General features: G+C 41.5%; 1 protein-coding gene across 3 annotated transcripts in view; it reads left to right on the top strand.

The window, feature by feature from the left end:
- CPM (carboxypeptidase M) overlaps nt 1-16425 on the top strand; it is a 77729-nt gene extending 61304 nt beyond the window's left edge. For all 3 annotated transcript variants that reach the window (XM_073020935.1, XM_008003974.3, XM_073020936.1), the window contains 3 exons: nt 3484-3636; nt 11765-11913; nt 14181-16425. In XM_073020935.1, coding sequence (XP_072877036.1) covers nt 3484-3636; nt 11765-11913; nt 14181-14423 — 545 coding nt within the window. In that variant the 3' untranslated portion in view covers nt 14424-16425. The remainder of the gene's footprint in view (nt 1-3483; nt 3637-11764; nt 11914-14180) is intronic.
- The last annotated feature ends 3602 nt before the right edge of the window (nt 16426-20027 follow it).

Genomic DNA, 20027 nt, shown 5'->3' with positions numbered 1-20027 from the left:
TATCAGCTGATATCATAAGGGCAGTGGGTAACTGATCGCTTGACAGATGCTCAGACATGTTTCTCATTACCAAGGGCCGCCTTCATTCATTCAGTCACTTATTCTGTGTCTGCCTACTGTGAGCCAGGAATTGTACCAAGAAAGATGAACAAGACACACACCTCACCCTGGAGTTGAACAGGGGAGACAGACATGCAGATAAGTAATGGTGATAGCAGTGTAATTAGAATAAAAACAGATTTAGAAAAGGTGCAGCGTACCCCAAGGGTGCGCAGAGCCAAAACACAATAGGGAGTAGTGAAGACCCTGGAGAAATGTGATACTTACATCCCATCTAACAGGGACAGCTGCTACTAGATCTAGCTAATTATTGCCATGCAGCCTTGGGGAGCCAATACTGCCAGATCTTGCAGTTTGTAAAAAGAAGCTGGATTTGTACATGAAGTATCATGATTTTAAAGCCATTTTGCAGGCTCGACAAAAGAGCTCTTCAGACAGGATACAGTGGGAGGAGGGCCCCCAGTTCTCCACCCTTGGAATAAGACGACCAGGTAAAGGGCAGGATGAGATTGCTGTGTAGGCAACATGGAAGGAGAGAGATTCTTATTAGAGGGAATAATATAAACAGAAACCCGGGCTAGGAGGGACCTAGGATGGAAGGACAGGAGGAAAGATGGTGGACTGGAACTGGATTTCCATGCCTCAGGGGAAAACATTCCCTTTTAGACTAGTTAGCCTGACCCCACCAACAGCAAGCTGCAGTGTGCATTGCTGCATGCAGGTCACTTCCAAAAGTGCCTTCCCTAATTGTCACTTTGGATACACAGGCTTTCAGGTAATCTTGCAGCACAAGCTGGTATGTTTATGCCTGGGTGGCTCTCTGTCAGTTTTCCAGGTAATATAAATAAGCATAGACCACAACTGATAGGCAGCAGGTTCAGGCAGCATTCTAAACGTCTCTCTCGTGTCCAAGATACAGCCCCCTCTCCTACCTTAGGGCTCCTGCATCGTCCCTGCTCTCCACAATTTATAGCTAAGAAAGGGCCCATCCTGTCCAGTGGCCAAGCTATCCTTCATGTTCACTGTCTAACTTTCTAAGGCAAATCCAGATGTGTAGGAAATTGGCTAGGAGCGATTGCTGCTGGTAATTGTTCCCAAGTGTGCCTGTGTGTGAGCTGTGTATCCTTCTCAGACGAAAAACAGGTGAAGCCAGCTGCCTTGAGGAGCCCAGAAGAATGTGCCTGGCCTGGCCTGGATGTTTTGTTGGCCAGGCCTGACCCGCCTTATCCAGAACTGCACTCTCCATGCTTGGCAGTCTCAGTCCTGGCTATTTGCTAGGGATCCATAATGCATGCCTGTTTTGCTATTTAAATTTTTTCCACCTGAGACATGTCCAGCCATAGGCTTTGTCTTGTTTTCTTTCCTCTCTTCTTTTTCCTTCTACTACTTTTTGGTGAAAATGAGGTCAGAGAGAAATACAAAACCGGCAAGGTAAGTAAAAGAAATAGAAAAGACAGAGAAATTCTTCCTGGCTGGAATCTGGGCCGACTGGCCTACATAGATATTACTTAATATTTAAGTAATATTTTTATATCATATTTTGACCACTTTCTTAGCATTAAATTTTTTTTTAAAGAAAAAAGCTTTTTTATTTTTGTTTTATTTTTAGAGATGGGGTCTTACCATGTTGTCCAGGCTGGCCTTGAACTCCTAGCCTCAAGCAGTCCTCCCACCTTGGCCTCCCAAAGTGTTTGGATTACAGGCATGAACCACAGTACCTGGCCTAAAATGTTTTTCTACTTCAGTGCTTCCAAAATATCCTGATGAAACTGAGAATACATATTTTCTTGGGCAGGTATCAAGTGTAACAAATTAAAATCTGTGAGAAACTATTTCCTTAAAAGTTACTATATTTCGTCAAATCCAAGATACTGTTGATTATAAAACCCAGTGTACCACCAAGAAAGAAAATAAAATATTTTCAGTTAAACTAAAGACATGATGTTTTTAGCCATAAAAATGTTTAAGACACATCCCAGTTCAGAGATATTAAAGTATAAAAAATGTTGCATCTTAGGCCAGGTGCAGCAGCTCACACCTGTAATCCTAGCACTTCGGGAGGCCAAGATGGGCACATTGCCCAAGCTCAGGAGTTCGAGACCAGTCTGGGCAACATGGGGAAACCCCGTCTCTACCAAAATAAAAAAAAATTAGCCTGGCATGGTGGTGCACGACTATAGTCCCAGCTACTCGGGAGGCTGAAACATGAGAATTGCTTGAACCCAGGAGGCAGAGGTTACAGTGAGCTGAGATCGCGCCACTGCGCTCCAGCCTGTGCAACAGAGCAAGACTCCATCTCAAAAAAAAAAAAACATATTGCATCTTAGAAAATATAAAATGAAGGCCACCACAGTGGCTCATGCCTACAATCCCTGGGCGACAGAGCAAGACCCTGTCTCAAAACAAACAAACAAACAAATAAAATAGCCAGGTGTGGTGGCACACATCTGTAGCCTCAGCTACTTGAGAGGCTGAGGCAGGAGGATCGCTTCAGCCCAGAAGTTTGAACTTACAATGAGCTGTGATTGCACCACTGCATTCCAGCCTGGGTGATGGAGTGAGACCATGTCTCTATTAAAAAAAAAAAAAAAAAAAAAAAAAAGAAGGAAAAACAGAAAAAGAAAGTACAAAATGATTATAACCCTTTGAAAGCAGGGGACCAGAGGAGAGAATTGGAAAGTCAGCATGAGCAGTGGCAGCGTGGGCTGCACAGGGGGCCGGGCCTTTCACCTCTGAGAGGCAGTGCAGCATTCTTTCTTTGATCCCCAGGAGCACTCTGGCATATTGGGAAGCCCACACGGGCTGGCGGAAGGTGGCCTGCACTCCAGTGTCTGCCATTTACTTGCCGAAACCCCTGGGCACTTTGCTTAACATCTGTGATCATGTTTCTGTAAAGTAGGGGCAGTTGCTGTGAGGATTAAATGAGCTGATACGAAGCACTTCATACGGTACCTGGCAATAGTGAATGTTGGCCATGATTCCCCCAAATTAGTGTGCTTAGCTTTACTTAGTAAGTGTATTTATAAAGGATTTGTAGAAATATTTTTAAAGGAATCTTGTTCTAGCTTATATCCATTTAAAATGTAATTTAAGAAACAAATGAAATTCAAAGAATCGCTTTTGTGATGTAGGATTTCAAAAAATAAAAACACAAAAGGACGCTTCCTTCACCCCTCACTTAATTTTGGTGCACAGGTGAACTTCAGTCAGCTCTGATCCAGTTACCCATATGGGGATATTTAGGATTGTCTGGTCATGCCTGGGTAATAAAATGTCAAGCCCTGATTTTACAAGCTAATGTGTCAAATTCATCTTTTCCTGTTTACATGTAGCTGTCTGATTCACTTGTCCCCAAAAGGCACGTGAAACTTGGCTCCACTCCAATTTTAGACCCCAACGAAAATTAAATATGCTTGTGTTTAGGTGGAATGCAAGATTACAACTACATCTGGGCCCAGTGTTTTGAAATTACGTTGGAGCTGTCATGCTGTAAATATCCTCGTGAGGAGAAGCTTCCATCCTTCTGGAATAATAACAAAGCCTCATTAATTGAATATATAAAGCAGGTGCACCTAGGTTTGTAAAATCTTCTTATTAATTCCCTATTAATACAAAATAGAGCATCTGTCAAGACCTCTGGGTTGAGTAAACGTAAGCCTTTATTTATGCTGTGTAGTTACAGCCTCGTTTCAGTGCCAGATCTGATGGTTAAGAATTCTCTCTGTGTGAGTATCTGCGGTGTGTGAGAAATGCAGTGCCCGCTCGTTCATAGAAAAGGAAGTATGATGCATGTTCCTTTCATATGAGGGTATAAAAATCCAGAGAACCAGCCAGCTGTGGTGGCTCACGCCTGTAATCCCAGCACTTTGGGAGGCTGAGGTAGATGGATCACCTGAGGTCAGGAGTTCAAGACCAGCCTGGCCAACAAGGCAAAACCTCATCTCTACTGAAAATACAAAAATTAGCTGGGCGTAGTGGCGCACACCTGTAGTCCCAGCTTCTTGGGAGGCTGAGGCAGGAGAATCACTTGAACCTGGGAGGTGGAGGTTGCAGTGAGCCAAGATGGTACCAGTGTACTCCAGCCTGGGCGATAGAGTGAGACTCCGTCTCAAAAACAAACAAACAAACAAACAAACATCCAGAATCTTCCTAATTTTACATGTTGAATGATCTAGAAATCTGGCAAAATATCAGGAAAACAGGCTTCTACTCTGTTACATCATGTCCCATTTAGAAAAATACTATGTTTGCTTGTCACTCACCACACAGTACCAAGGACCCTGAGAACACTGGACATACCACTTTGCATTTTTTCCAGAATTGGGGTAGTGAGCTAGCACCATTGCCTTCAACCCCTGTTACCTCTGAACTCTGCTAGATGTCCTGGTGTTAAGAATCTTGCCAGCCTGTTTCCTGAAGGCTGACTGGCCCTTATCGCAGATAGACAGACTAAATGTGGCAGAGAGTGGTAGCTCTCAAACATGCAGCAGACGCACTGGGAGGGCTTGCTCAAACAGATTGCCAGGCCCCAACCTGGAGTTTCTGTTTGAGTAGGCCTTTAATGATTACCGCCTTCCCACATGATGCTGATGCTGCTGGTCCAGGGGCTATACTGAGAAAGCCATTGTACTAGAGAAACACACTACTTGAGATGATGGAATCTTGTGCAGTTCAAGTTTATTAACCAGGTGGTGTTTCTTTGGGCAAGGTGTGGAAGGCTCTTCTGTATTTATGGAGGTGAAGTTATCTTTCTCCATTCAGAATGACTTGGGGAGAGAAATATATCAGGAATGGCATAATAGCTATGATACCACATAGAGAGAGAGAGAGAGAGAGAGAGTGTGTGTGTGTGTGTGTAGGTGTGTGTGCGTGCATGTGTTGAAAAGGTTTGCTGCATGGGCCTACTGCATAATTGCATAATTCCTGGAATTTTCTGCCTGATTCACAGCAAAGCTTTCCTCCTGCTACAAAGAAGATGGAGAAGGATGAGGGAAGGTAGCACAGGGCCAGAGGGCTGAGTGCAAGGATAATTAGAACCCTTCCTGGGTCACACATCCCTAAAAGGGATGCCCCTGCCCTCTTTCATACCTGTATCCCCAGCCTCCATCCTCTGAACTGAAGAGAAGTACGCAAAGATTACTGGTAAACTCACAGCGCTATGTCTAACTGGCTGGGTCGTTCATGGACTAGGTTGACTCCCTATGATAGGGGATGTTATGAAGTATCGTTCTTTCTCACTAGCATCTTAACAAAGACTATAAACTTATTATTGGGACTTTCACCTTCTTCATTATGTCATCAAACGTTGTCTTGGGTTCTCTTTTGCTTAGTATTCTGGTATTTCTTTCTCCACTAGATTTTCCTCATGAGGCATGTCATGCATTAATCTAACATTGCTATTACATTTCTACTTCTATTGATCCTTTAGTTTGTTAATCTATTACTAGTATTATTATCATTATCACTATTTTAGAGACAGGGTCTCACTCTGTCACCAGGCTGGAGTACAGTGGCGCAGTCATCACCCACTGTAACTTTGAACTCCTGGGCTCAAGTGATCATTCTGCCTCAGCCTTCCAAGTAAGTAGGACTACAGGTGCACACCACCACGTCCAGCTAATTTTTTAAAAAGTGTTGTATAGAGACAGAATCTTGCTATGTTGTCCAGGTGAGTCCCAAACTCCTGGGCTCAAGAGATCCTTCTGCCTAAGCCTCCCAAAGTGCTGGGATCCCAGGTGTGAGCCACCGTGACTGGCTCTGCCTATTTCCTGAAATTCATTCTTCACCAGTATCAACATAGGTATGGGCATGCAAGCGAACATCAAATATGCTCTGTGTAACTGCACCACTATTTTCAGAACCTCAATCTAGCTATAAAGATTATTTACCAAGCACTGAATTAATGTGGGCTTTGAAATATCATGTTGATATAATATTGCCAGGGAAAGGGGTTTGTGAACTGATAAATAACGTACAAATTGCAGCATACCTATTGCTATTATTTTTAATAATTTGGAAGGCTTACCAGTCCATTTGCACTAGGTTTTGTTTGTTTGTTTTTGAGACGGAGTCTCGCTTTGTCACCCAGGCTGGAGTGCAGTGGTGCAATGATCTCCGCTCACTGCAACCTCCGCCTCCCAGGTTCATGTGATTCTCCCACCTCAGACGCCCAGTTTGCTGGGATTACAGGCACCCACCATCATGCCCGGCTAGTTTTGTATTTTTGTAGAGACAGGGTTTCACCATACTGGCCAGGCTGGTCTTAAACTCCTGACCTCAGGTGATCCGCCGGCCTCGGCCTCCCAAAGTGCTGGGATTACAGGCATGAGCCACCATGCCCAGCCCATTTGCACTAGGTTTTATAAAGAATGTTTATCTGCCTGTCTCTATAATCAGATGTAAACAACTCACTCAAAAAATACATATATTGGCACATCAACCCTGCCCCCTTGTGGTTTAAGACAGATGCATAACACGGTTTAATAATGAAACCATATTTCAAAATACCAATACAGTGTGGTTATTACTCCTCCCTACTAGTACCCAATAAGAAACTAATGAGTATTTTGTTTGTGAAGAATGGCAGCAAACACCCCTTTATTGGTATGGCTCTGGTTTAAGGACATTATTGATATTTGTCAAGCTGCATTGCATTTACTGGTTCCATTATACCAATTGCTAGGATGCTTCTGTGTTTCTCAGGTTTTGAACCATCTGGAAGTCTCTGAGTCACCTTGTCTGGGAAGGAAAGGCCTTCTGCTTTAGTGGAAGGGCCTTGCCAAGAGGGCGGAGGCTTAGGTAGAGCCCAAGCTGTTTTGTCATCTGGCGATGTTTGCAATCTTGAGCAAGCACTTGTCTGTAGTGTAGTCAATAGAAAGTTGAGAGTAATAGCATCGGCCTTGCCTCCCACCACTAAGGCATCAGTGGTGTTATTCTTTTAACTAGAACTCACTGCAGACCTCAGCTGAAACTTGGGCCCTCGGTGCCGTGTTGTCCTGCTTAGAGGATGATTTACTAGGTTCAAGTTGAGTTGAGGGTGTCGGCAGACATTACCACCAAGGTAGCAAAGGAGGGCAAGTCTGAATTCTAGAGGCTTAGACTGTCTTTCTCGTCCCCATCTCTGAGGAGAAGCAAAGATGAGCCAGACACGGTGTTACCTGCTGTGGCCCTGTCTCTCCCCTGGACTCCTCAAGAGCAGATCTGAACCCAGAGAGCAAGGGAATAGCTCACAGCATCCAGAAACCTAAGTAACTTGGGCCTAAAAGAATCTGGTATGTGCTGAGTTCCAGAAGCCTGTGGGCCACAGATGTGGATCTGTCATCACATCCAAAATAGGAGGCAACTGTGACCATGCAGTGGGGACATGGGCACAAACAAGCAGTCTCCTACGTACGGTCCCAGCTCCGACTCTAAATCGTGCCCAACAAATGCAGAATTCTAGTTCTTGCCCATTTCCAAGGGAAAATGAGCTTTACATTTCTCCTGTGTGTCTCCCCACCTGGACACAGAATTTGTGTCTCAGATTTTATGTCTTCTCATTTGTGTAGTATCTAAGCGGTTTTCAAATTTTCATTTTTCTTTTAATATAATAGTGTTGGCTCTCTCTGCGTCTCTTGGGATCTACCAGTCTTTTTTTCAATGTTTCAACTTCAGCATATAGAAATAAATAACATTTTCTGGTAAAACAATTACTTCCCTCTTAAGTGAAAGGTTTGGTGGTGTGTAGACAAAATATTGTAAAGACATAAACAAGCTAAAGCACACTTTTATTTGGCTGGTGGGAGGGGTTTCCTTTTGAATATAAATTCCATACATAAGCATGGTCTGTGTTTGCCCAGTAAGAGTGATATTCACATACACCAGGCTTCCATAGCTAGAATAACCGTCTTTAGGTTTAGGTAAGAGTCATACGAAAGTGAGTCTTTGGGCCTGTAATCCCAGCACTTTGGGAGGCCAAGGCGGGTGGATCACTTGAGATCAGGAGTTTGAGACCAGCCTGGCCAACATGCTGAAACCGTATCTCTACTAAAAACACAGAAATTAGCTGGGTGTGGTGTCAGGTGCCTGTAATCCCAGCTACTTGGGGGGCTGAGGCAGGAGAATCGCTTGAACCCGGGAGATGAAAGTTGCAGTGAGCTGAAATGGTGCCACTGCACTCCAGCCTGGGCAACAGAGGGAGACTTCAATTAAAAAAAAAAAAGAAAGCGAATCTTTGGGTTATTAGGGGATGATGAATGAGGGTCAAACTGGAATATAAAGACTTTCAGACATTTCTTCAAATGCAAATTGTTCTTCCTTTTTCTATCTTTGAGGGTAAGCAGACTGCAGGTTAACTGGAGCTTTGATTCAGCTGCAGCACACACTGATACATAGGTGATGTTCAAGTACCTGAGGCCGTCCAAAATCACTGTCATGTGACTGCCAAAAAAGTCCAATCTGTTCTATTAAAGTGCAACTGCTTCTAGCCAAGAAGAAATTTGCTGCCTTTTTTTAAAGGGTACCATGACTTTTTTTTTTTTTTTTTTTTTTTTTTTTTTTTTTTTTTTTTTTTTTTTTTTTTAGTGTTTTCTGCCAACTACTCATCACTAGTACCCTGAATTCTATTTCATCTTTTTTTTTGGAGGCAGAGTCTCACTCTGTTGCCCAGGCTGGAGTGCAGTGGCAGGATCTCAGCTCACTGCAAGCTCTGCCTCCCGGGTTCCCTCCATTCTCCTGCCTCAGCCTCCTGAGTAGCTGGGATTACAAGCACCCGCCACCATGCCCAGCTAATTTTTTGTATTTTTAGTAGAGACGGGGTTTCACCATGTTAGCCAGGCTGGTCTCAATCTCCTGACCTTGTGATCTGTTTGCCTTGGCCTCCCAAAGTGTTGGGATTACAAGTGTGAGCCACCATGCCCGGCCTCTATTTCATCATTATATCCAATGTTAAAGAATGGTGTAATGTTAGCCAGGCACGGTAGCTCACGCCTGTAACCCCAACACTTTGGGAGGCTGAGGCGGGCAGATCATTTGAGGTCTGGAGTTCAAGAGCCTGACCGACATGGAGAAACCCTGTCTCTACTAAAAATACAAAAAAGGCTGGGCGTGGTGGCACATGCCCGTAATCCCAGCTACTTAGGAGGCTGAGGCAGGAGAATTCCTTGAACCTGGGAAGCGGAGGTTGCAGTGACCTGAGATCGCGCCATTGCAGCCTGGGCAACAAGAGCGAAACTCCATCTCAAAAACTCCATCTCCAAAAAAAAAAAGGTGTAATGTCAATTTCAATGATAGCTTTGCTTCGTTTTTTATGCACTTGATTTTCTTCGATTTGGTTGGTTTTGGAGAAGTCAGCAAAAAATACAAAAGATGCCAACAGACACACCATCCAGTACAAGCTACCTTGCTGAAATGCATGGATTTTCTAAGTGGTAGGAAGACTGTAAACTAGCTCAGAGCCCTGAAGAAGAAAATAATATGCATAGCTTCTTCCCTCACATATTCCTGCTTTGTGGAACAAAGTTGAAGTAAGACTCCAGAAATTCATCTAATATATGTTTTTCCCCCCTGCATAGTTTTTCTTAATCCAAATAAGAGGAAAGGAAAGAAAGCCAGACCTGGTGGCTCACACCTATAATCCCAGCACTCCAGCACTTTGGGAGGCCAAGGTAGATGACATGAGTTCAGGAGTTCAAGACTAGCCTGTGCAACATGGCGAAACCCCACCTCTACAAAAAAATACAAAAATTAGCCAGGTGTGGTAGTGTGTGCTTGTAGTCCCAGCTACTTGGGAGGCTGAGGTAGGAGGACTGCTTGAGCCTGGGAAGTCAAGGCTGCAGTAAGCCCTGATCACACCACTGCACTCCAGCCTGGGTGGCAGAGCAAGACCCTGTCTGAAAAAAAAAAGAAGAAGAAGAAAGGAAAGAAAGAATTAATGTTTGTTGATCCTCCTGTTCTGTGTTACTTACATTTAATCTTCACAACCATCCTGGGTGGTGGTATATTATCCATTTCATAGGTGATAAAATTGAAGCTTGGGAATGTTTAGTGACTTGAGAACTAGAATTCAAATCAAAACCTGACTGGTTCTTTCTGTCACACCAAGCTATGATAATGGATACACGCTATGCTTATCACATATCAAAAGACCTCCTAAGGGGGGCACAGTGTAAATAGCTCTTCAAAATAATGCCACTGAGGCTGGATGTGGTGCCTAACACCTGTAATCCCAGCACTTTGGGAAGCTTAGGCAGGTGGATTGCTTGAGCCCAGGAGTTCAAGACAAGCCTGGGCAACATGACAAAACCCCATCTCTACAAAAAATACATTAATTAATTAAATAAAACAGAATAATGCCACTGAAACCCAAGGAATAAATGCATAATCAGGTTACCAAATTATTACCAATTTATGATTGGGTACTACCTAAAGATCAAAAGGATATATATCAAGCAGTAGGAATAAATGTAAATGGAACTGTGTTTAAAAAAGAGAGGCCAAAGAGGAACACACGATGTGAAAATAGAAGTTTACATAGTTGTATAGAGAAAGGGAGAAGGAAATGTGGCATTTTCCTCCTCAGGAGGCAAAAAATGAAGAGTCAGGAATTAAATAGGAAAGAAAGTATAATAAAAGGCAACCTAGGTTAAATAGAAGTTTGTTTAAAGTTCAAGATAAACATTGTTTTGCTAAATGCCAACATTTTTTTTTTTCATTTTAACCATTTCTGGAGGAAACTGTTATGTGTGCCTCATATTTTTCTGCCCTAATAAATAATTATTGAGCATAGCTGTTTCGGGAGAGTTCAAGGTCACCTTACTATTGTAAGAGAACTTACTTCGTTCTCATTTATGTTATTGGGGGCTTAGGCAGCTTCACCTTAAGGTAATATGATTTGACGCTGGAGTAAACAAACTAGATGTGAAATGTAGGATCTAAAGTAAGAAAGGTCTTAAAATATAAATGGCCTTTTAAAAACTGTACTCCTAAAATTTTGAGAGGGGCTCTGGAGACTATCGTGGGTTGACGGCTAGCTGGGCCACTTCGTTGGCTGTGTGAGCTTGAGGAGGTTATTTTAATAAGCCAGAGGCTTAGTTTTTTTCATCTGTAAAATCATGATAATAATTGATGACACAGAGCTGATATGATAATTTAATGAGAAAATGCACATTTAGCAGTTAGTACAGAGCCTGGAATACACTAAGTGCTCAATAAATACTGGCTGCTGTTACTGGTCCATCGATTCTATGCTTCCAAGAAGCCTTGGGATTATAATTTTGCTTCCCATGTAGTTTGACCACTAGACAAAACTATTGAGTCCCTTGCGTAGGTAAATATTTTGTTGTAACTAATACATTGACACCGTTTTTATTTAGGATTTTATGGAATCCACCAATGGTTGTAATAGTTTGGTGATTGAGTAAATAACTTGGAAGTGACAGGAATGGATCTTAGGTTATCATCTGTGTTCTCTCACTGTGATAATACATGCTGATATAAATGGACTGTTCAACAACAAACAAATTTAAGCTATAAATCAAATTAGTAATTTTGACTATATTTTAAGTTACATCAAAAATAAGTTTTCTTTTCCCTTTCTAACACTTAATATTAACTCAAAACTGAGTTAGCTAATAAATATTGCATATATTGTTCTTAAATATTTACAAGAAATTTTTATATGCCATAAAATACGGCATTAATATTTAATTTTATTTTTGTCTTGCAGGTGTAAAGGGTCAAGTTTTTGATCAGAATGGAAATCCATTGCCCAATGTAATTGTGGAAGTCCAAGACAGAAAACATATCTGCCCCTATAGAACCAACAAATATGGAGAGTATTATCTCCTGCTCTTGCCTGGGTCCTATATAATAAATGTAAGTATGCAATGCTAGTTATTGTTATTAAAATATTATAGAACTCATAACACCTATTCACCCAGAAGGAATCCAAAATAAGTCTAGGAAGTTCAAAAGTAGATCCATCAAGACAGAAAGAAAGGATAGTGTCAGACTTGCAATTGGAGTGAGTGGAAGAGGTGGAAATTATAGGGAAAAAAATATAAAAATTCATATTTTTTCCCTGATGGCAATTATTTTTTTAAATAGAAGCCAAATCCTATTTCTTGTGATATCTTTCATGATTAAAATGTAACCTCATTAATAAAAAAGAATAAGCAATGTAGCAAAGGTAGTTTATAGTTTCCTGGAATACAATACAACACCCATTCCATGGCATACGCTTTCTACTATAAAAAATGAATTGGGAAAAGTTCCTTAAAATGCATTTTATAAGTGAAATCTGATCCACAAATTTTATCACTATATTCAGCAAATGATAGACATATTTTGCAGCCCTTTTTTCAACTGATGCAAGTAAAATTTCAATTTTTAATTCCATAAAACACATATTTCTGAGTCATTTTATCCTAAGACAGGAAGGCCTGGACTAATCTGAGCCTGAGTGGATTTATGTGAAAGAACTAAATGAAGAAGTATTGATTTAGTTGGCCAGATTTTGCCTCTTTCTCTTTGATGTGACTTTCTCTGAGAAATCAAAGATTCTTCTACTTTGCTTAGTGGGTCTCAGCAGTCATTCTAGATAGAGCTAATCCTGGGAGAAGATAGTCATCTATTCTGTCGTGAAAACTGAGTTGGCATTTTATTATTTCATCTTGATGACATCATGGAAAAAACATGGTTTTTAGTTTATAAAATTCAGAATTCAGAGCCTCCCTGCTCCATGAGTTCTCACCAAGGTGCCTGGATGTGAGGCTTATCAATTGCTAATGCTTTTAGGAATTTCTACCCCTACTGAGAAAATGCACAGAGCTTGAAAAATCTCAACTCACTGTGAATCTTTGTCTAAAAAGGCCCTTTCTTTTCTTCCTATTTACTGTGATATTTCTATTTAAAAATGTGGTTTTCCTTGTAGTGAATCTAATTACTTGCATGCAACCTCATAAATAAGCCACACCTTTAGAATAAAGTTACGAATTGTTAAATTTCCCATTAGTTAGGCTAACACAGTACACAATGACTGTAGGTTATTAGTTCTGGGACAAGATTTGAAGGTAAGACTCTGGACATTGAAATGAATGTGTAAAATACATACCAGTGAGTGGTTATGTAAATGTCATTCCCCATTTTTTCCCTTCTCCATCATATATAATAAAAGCATTTCTCAGTAGACATTGCCTGTAGTTAGTTTAGCATTTGTCTTACTTGTCCTGATCATTTCCTCCACTAAAATATAAAAACAAATAAATAAATAAAAATGCCTAACCGAAGATTCAGGCTGATATGAACAAAACCAGGTAAAATCAGCCTAACTGAAGATTCGGGCTGATATGAACAAAACCAGGTAAAAATCAAAGCTTTTAAAGGAGGCTGGGTGTGGTGGCTCATGCCTGTAATCTCAGCACTTTGGGAGGCTGAGGCAGGTGGATCACCTGATGTCAGGAGTTCAAGACCAGCCTGGCCAATGTGGTGAAACCCCGTCTCTACTAAAAATACAAAAAATTACCTGGGCATGGTGCTGTGCACCTGTAATCCCAGCTACATGGGAGGCTGAGGTAGGAGAATCGCTTGAACCTGGGAGGCAAAGGTTGCAGTGAGCCAAGATTGAGCCCCCGTACTCCAGGCTGGGTGACACAGTGAGACTCTATCTTAAAAAAAAAAAAAGAAAAGTTTTTAAAGGAAGCAATAGACTTGTAGATCAGCTGAAAAATTAGTAAGTTGAGAAAATAATTCTACTTGTAAATAATCTTGATACAAGGAGGATGTTAAATACACACTTGGGACAAAGGAAAACAGTTAACTCTTTACCTTTGTGCCCCATGAAAAGGATGGTGGCAGAAACATCTGCTGCTTCCTTCTCTTGACTTACATCGCCAGATAAGGTACCTGTCTGTCCTTATTGCATTTTGTAATTCTTGGCAACGGCATTCGCAACACCAGTCTCTGTCAACAGGCATTGGATAACTCAGCCCACAGGACCAAATCTGTTGCTGGCCCAGAGGTCTGGCAGATGGTTACATGCATTGCACAAAGGCTGCATTTTAGTGGTGGATATCAGTGTTTTCAGTGTGAGCACCATGAAACGTCTTAAGTCACTCATATAATTGTCTCTTGTTTCTTCTCAGGTTACAGTCCCTGGACATGATCCACACCTCACAAAGGTGATTATTCCAGAGAAATCACAGAACTTCAGTGCTCTTAAAAAGGATATTCTACTTCCATTCCAAGGGCAATTGGATTCTATCCCAGTATCAAATCCTTCATGCCCAATGATTCCTCTGTACATGAATTCGCCAAGCCACTCACCGGCAACAAAGCCTAGTTTGTTCTTATTTTTAGTGACTCTTCTGCACATATTCTTCAAATAAAGTAAAATGTGCAACTCAACCCACATCACCACCTGGAATCAGGGATGGCTCACTCCAGGTTACTGCAACCCCAGCTCACTTCATTGGGACCTTGACTGGAGAAACTCCACGATCTTCCTGAAGAAGAGAAATGGATGTTTCCACATTCCATAGTAAGCAATATGTGGTGATAATGAAAGGAATGATTCAGTCTTGATGATAAATGGAACACACTTACCTAACAAGTACTGCTCATTTACACTCAAATTAATCTTGAAGTAGTCTTGACATTTGTAAAAAAAACTTGAGAAGCAAAAAAGTGCCTGCAAAAAGAAGATAATTTCGTATACAGAGAACCTGATGAATATAAGCAATGAAGATGAACATTTATTAATCTTCTACATACAAGACATCACCATGAGGCCAGGTGCAGTGGCTCACGCCTTTAATCCCAGCACTTTGGGAGGCAAAGGTGGTCGGCTCACCCTGAGTCAGGAGTTCAAAACCAGCCTGACCAACATGGTGAAACCCCGTCTCTACTAAATATTAGCGGGGCGTGGTGGCAGGCACCTGTAATCCCAGCCTCTCGGGAGGCTGAGACAGGAGAATCGCTGGAACCCTGGAGGCGGAGGTTGCAGTGAGCCAAGATAGCGCTACTGTACTCCAGCCTGGGCGACAGAGTGAGACTCTGAAACAAAACAAAACAAAACAAAACAAAAAAACACCTCACCATGAGTGCTGTTTGTGAAGAGATACTAAGTGCCATATATAATAAGTTCTCAGAGAAGGGAGAGATGATCATAGGACTGGGAATTGTTTTGCAAATGTTCTAGGAGACATGGGAGAAAATACGTAACCATGTCTCAGTGGCCCGAGAAAATACAGGCCCGAAGGGATAAGATTGTGTCTCTCTACAGCGCCTCAAAGCATACAGGTCAATTATGTAAGCTCCTCCCCCTCCAGAGCCAAGTGTCCCTAGCTTTTGGCACCTGGATGCCACAGTCCTCTGTTAGGCTGATGACTCCAAAGGTGTAACTGTAGCCTCTTGCCTGAGCTTCAGGCTCACGTCCCACTGCCGACTGGACACATCCACCTGGATGTGACTCACAGGTACCTCAAACCCATCATGTACAGTTCCTCATCCTGTTCCCCCTAGAGCTGCTCTTCCTGCTGCATTCTCTCTCTCAGTTACTAGGACCACCAAGCTAGGCACCTGGGAGTCATCCTTGATACTTTCTCTTCCTCCTTAATCCTGTGTATTCAGCAAGTAACTAAAAGTTGGTGCAGGCCGGGCACGGTGGCTCACGCCTGTAATCCCAGCACTTTGGGAGGCCGAGGCGGGCGGATCACTTGAGGTCAGGAGCTCAAGACCAGCCTGGCCAACATGGCCATCTCTACTGAAAAAAAAATAAAATACAAAAATTAGTCGCATGTGGTGGCACATGCCTATAATCGCAGCTACTGGGGAGGCTGAGGCAGGAGAATCGCTTGAACCCAGGAGGCAGAGGTTGCAGTGAGCCGGGATTGCGCCATTGTACTCCAGCCTGGGCGAAGAAGCAAGACTCTGTCTCAAAAAAAAAAAAAACAAAAAAAAAGATTGGTGTTAATTATAAATATGGACGAATTCTGCTCTCTGCTCTCCATGGTTGTCAACACTGCAAAGTTGAGATCTCGTATCTCACCCACACTGCTGCAACAGCTTTGCTGGTCCCTTGCTCCCAGCCTTCTCCTCCTCGGTCCATCCTCCACACAGCACTGGGGAAGGGGAGCCACTGAAACAAAAGTCAGCAACTGGTTATAGTTCATAAACACAGAGCTGTTTGTGTCCCCTGTATCTGGAATGCCATTATGACCCACTACGTTTTTTCTTTCCTACTCCCCTTAAAACTCAGTTCAGGTAGCAGCTCCACTAGGAAGCCTTGTCTGACCATAATGCCATTCAATTCCATTCCACCTCTTTGCAGGCAGTCTGGGGTTAGGGACCCTTCCTCTTTGCTCCCCAAAATAAACTGGTTATCTCTACTATTGGATTTACAACATTGTATTTTAATCTTCTACTTCCATGTGTGCCTTCTCTAGTAGAATGTGAGCTTTTTGAGGCCAAGGTCTGTTTGAAAAATTCATTATTATATCCTCAAAGCCTAGCACATAGTAGGTACTAAATGAATGAATGAATGAATGAACAAGGAGTGCCAGGAGACTGCTACTCCCAGTCCTTCCCAGAAGCGGCCTAGGGCTTTGAGTCATTTTATGAAGGTAAGTCTTATGCGTAGGCAATCTCCGGCTCACTGTGAACACTGACAGAAGACTGTTTTCATGTCTGTAATCAAGAATTCCAGATACATTCCTTTTACTGGACCTTGAATTGACCCTAAGGTTGGTAGTAAAGGTATTATGTTTCCTCTTAACAGCACTACAAACTACCTTTTATTATCAGAAAAAAAATCTTACCATTAGGACTCAATTTGAAGTACTAAAGCTTCTCAAGTTCTCCAATAACAGTTATCCGACATTAAACCGTTACCTATAAGAATTAAGGGGGAAAGCAGTAAACAGAAAAAAAAAAAAAACAATAGCAACTCTGGTGAGCAGATTTCTTCCTTCCTTCCTTCCTTCATTCCTTCCTTCCTTCCTACCTTCCCCCCTCCTTCCTTTCCCTCTCTTCCCCTCCTCTCCCTTTCCCTTTCCTTCCCTTCCTTTTCTTCTTTCCTCCCCTCCCCTCCCCTTCCCATCCTTCTTTCTCTTTTTTTTTTACTTCATCCCCAGTGTCATAGTAATATAGGCCGATTTCTAGAAGTGCGGTGTATTACTCGTGGAAAGTGAGTTGCCTTGGTTCTTACTTTCAGTTGAAAGTTCTACGGGATCTAGAAATGAAACCATACTGACAGGAGAGTGAGAACCACAAGGAATGAAGAGCTACAGAAGCATTTAGGCCATTTCTATGCCAAGCTTATTCTACATGCACAAAATTATACATGTTAATATAAACAAAATTTGGAGGCTTCTTTAAACCATTTATAAAATCTGGTAACTTGTGCAGTAGCAATAGATAACCAAAAAAAAAAAAAAATCTCATGATAATCTGAATATCTTGATCATTTTTATTTAAAGAAGTAGTAATTTATTATATACTTGAAAGTACATAATATTGCAAAAATGACTTTGGTATATTACAAACAAAACTACATAAGACGAAACTTGATTTGCTGTCACGCCCCAAACAATTTTTCAACTGGGCATTGAATTTTAACTTTTCTAAGGTAGCAGTTTTTGAAGGGACACGAACTAAAATCTGAATTCGTTCATGAGCCTTAATGTAAATCTCTTGCTGAAATAACGTTTTTAAAAACAGAATTTAGTATCAGACTGCAAATCATTTAAAGACTAACAAAACACAATCATGGTATTCTGTGGTCAAACCAGGTACCCAAACCACCTCCCTGCCCAACACCTTTCCTGCTGTTTCCTTCCCTCTTGGGCTGGTGGTTATGCTCCTCCAGCTCTGCCTTCAGCTATAATTCCTTTTATAGAGAAACCAACATGATACACACTTTCATGATGGGAGAAAAATGTGGGAGTGAAATGATATTTAGAAAGCAGCAGTCAGGCGTGGTGGCTCATGCCTGTAATCCCAGCACTTTGGGAGGCTGGGGCAGGCAGATCACTTGAGGTCAGGAGCTCAAGACCAGCCTGGCCATCATGGTGAAACGCCATCTCTACTTAAAAAATACAAAAGTTAGCCGGGCGTGGTGGCGGGCGCCTGTGATCCCGGCGCTGAGGGAGACTGAGGCAGGAGAAATCGCCTGAACCCAGAAGGTGGAGGTTGCAGTGAGCCAAGATCACATCACTGTGCTGCACTCCAGCCTGGGTGACAGTGAGACTGTCTCAAAAAAAATAAATAAGTAAATAAAATAAAATAAAGAGAAAAGGCAGAAGCCCTGGATTCAAACCCACTACACATTCAGTTTCCTTAGCCGTAAAATGGAGACCCCACCCCACCCCCGCTGAACAGTGATTCTGACTGTTAGAAATAGTGGTAAGAGATGCTACATTTTTGGTGCTTGCTCAGGTTTAGGAAGGATAGTTAACACTCAGGTAATAACTATTTTGAAGGCAGAATAATATACCTTCTTAAAGAGTATACCTACTCAAATGTTGGTAAATGTTGACATGACTGAATCTAAATGGCAAAGAGTATTTTAGAAAAACATTAAGTCCCTGCAGATAAATGACAGTGTTGATTTGGATGCTTAATTTAATTACACTCAGACTTGAACTGTTGGATGTATTAGAAATGTTAAAAGCTTTTTCTCAACATTTCCAAAAGTCTTTCCAAGAAATCAGTGTTATGTTTTGTTCCAGAAGCAAATTTGCATTTGTGATCTGTTTCTACAAATGGTATAAGTTAGCTCTATGTTTAGAAAGTAAAAATATCTGATGTTAGATTGGAAGTATCTCTTCCTGGGGAATCCAGAAAGGTAAGCATAGCATATTGTCTTACTGCAACAGATAAGTTGCTTATTGAGAACTCTGGTGGTTATTCTATATGGTAACAATATAGTTGATGTATATTTTATGATAGATCCTTTATATTTTCCTCATGACTTTGGAAGGGGGAAGGGGGAGAAAATTATGATGACCAGACTAGTGAAAGAGCATTGAAAGTCCACAGTACTATATCTAAAGTAGAAGTTTGGGTTTGTTATAGACTTTATATCGACTAATAAGCAGATACTGTAGAGTATTGTTCACCATTTTATCATACTTTTGCATATGAACTACTCCATAGCCTTTTATAGATGTTGTATAGCTGATTTTACCAGTTTTCCTGGTAACTTTTTTGTTTTTATTTCTTTTTTTTTTTTTTTTTTTGAGATGGAGTCTTGCGCTATCGCCCAGGCTGGAGTGCAGTGCCGTGATCTTGGCTCACTGCAGCCTCTGCCTCCCAGGTTCAAGCAATTCTCCTGCCTCAGTCTCCCAAGTAGCTGGGACTACAGGCGCACACAACCACACCTGGCTAATTTTCTGTATTTTTAGTAGAGATGGGGTTTCACCGTGTTAGCCAGGATGGTCTCAATCTCCTGACCTCATGATCTGCCTGCCTCTGCCTGGGCCTCCCAAAGTGCTGGGATTACAGGCGTGAGCCCCTGTAATCTTTCTTTAATACTATAACTAAGAATTTATTAAAATGCACAAATTGTCTAAGACTGTAAAGTTTATTGGGGAGAGGCCACGACTACCTCTGAATTTAGTAAATTTAAAATATTTCTGATTTGCAATAAAGAACTAATATTAATATAAATAATATGTGCTTTTTTCCCATTATGTTACCTGAAAATAAGTACTTATACGAGTATAACAAAGTCCACTAAAAATAACTGATTACCACCAAATAAAGCTTGGAAAAGACCAAATTTAATGACCTTTTATGAGGCAATAATATTGCAACAACTCTTCAAAGTCCAGATAGTTCTTCCAGAACATGTTATATATATTATATATAACACATTCCAAATTAATTTGTGTTGTGGGGCAGTGTGTTCCATGGACAAGATGATGGATGGAAAGTATGCCTTCTGGTCAGAAAAAATATTTGAAAATTCACAATTTATATTAATGTAATAA

The sequence above is a fragment of the Chlorocebus sabaeus genome, chromosome 11, assembly GCF_047675955.1.
Source record: "Chlorocebus sabaeus isolate Y175 chromosome 11, mChlSab1.0.hap1, whole genome shotgun sequence".
NCBI classification, from domain to species: Eukaryota; Metazoa; Chordata; class Mammalia; order Primates; family Cercopithecidae; genus Chlorocebus; species Chlorocebus sabaeus.
This window is presented reverse-complemented; position numbering and strand designations above follow the sequence as displayed.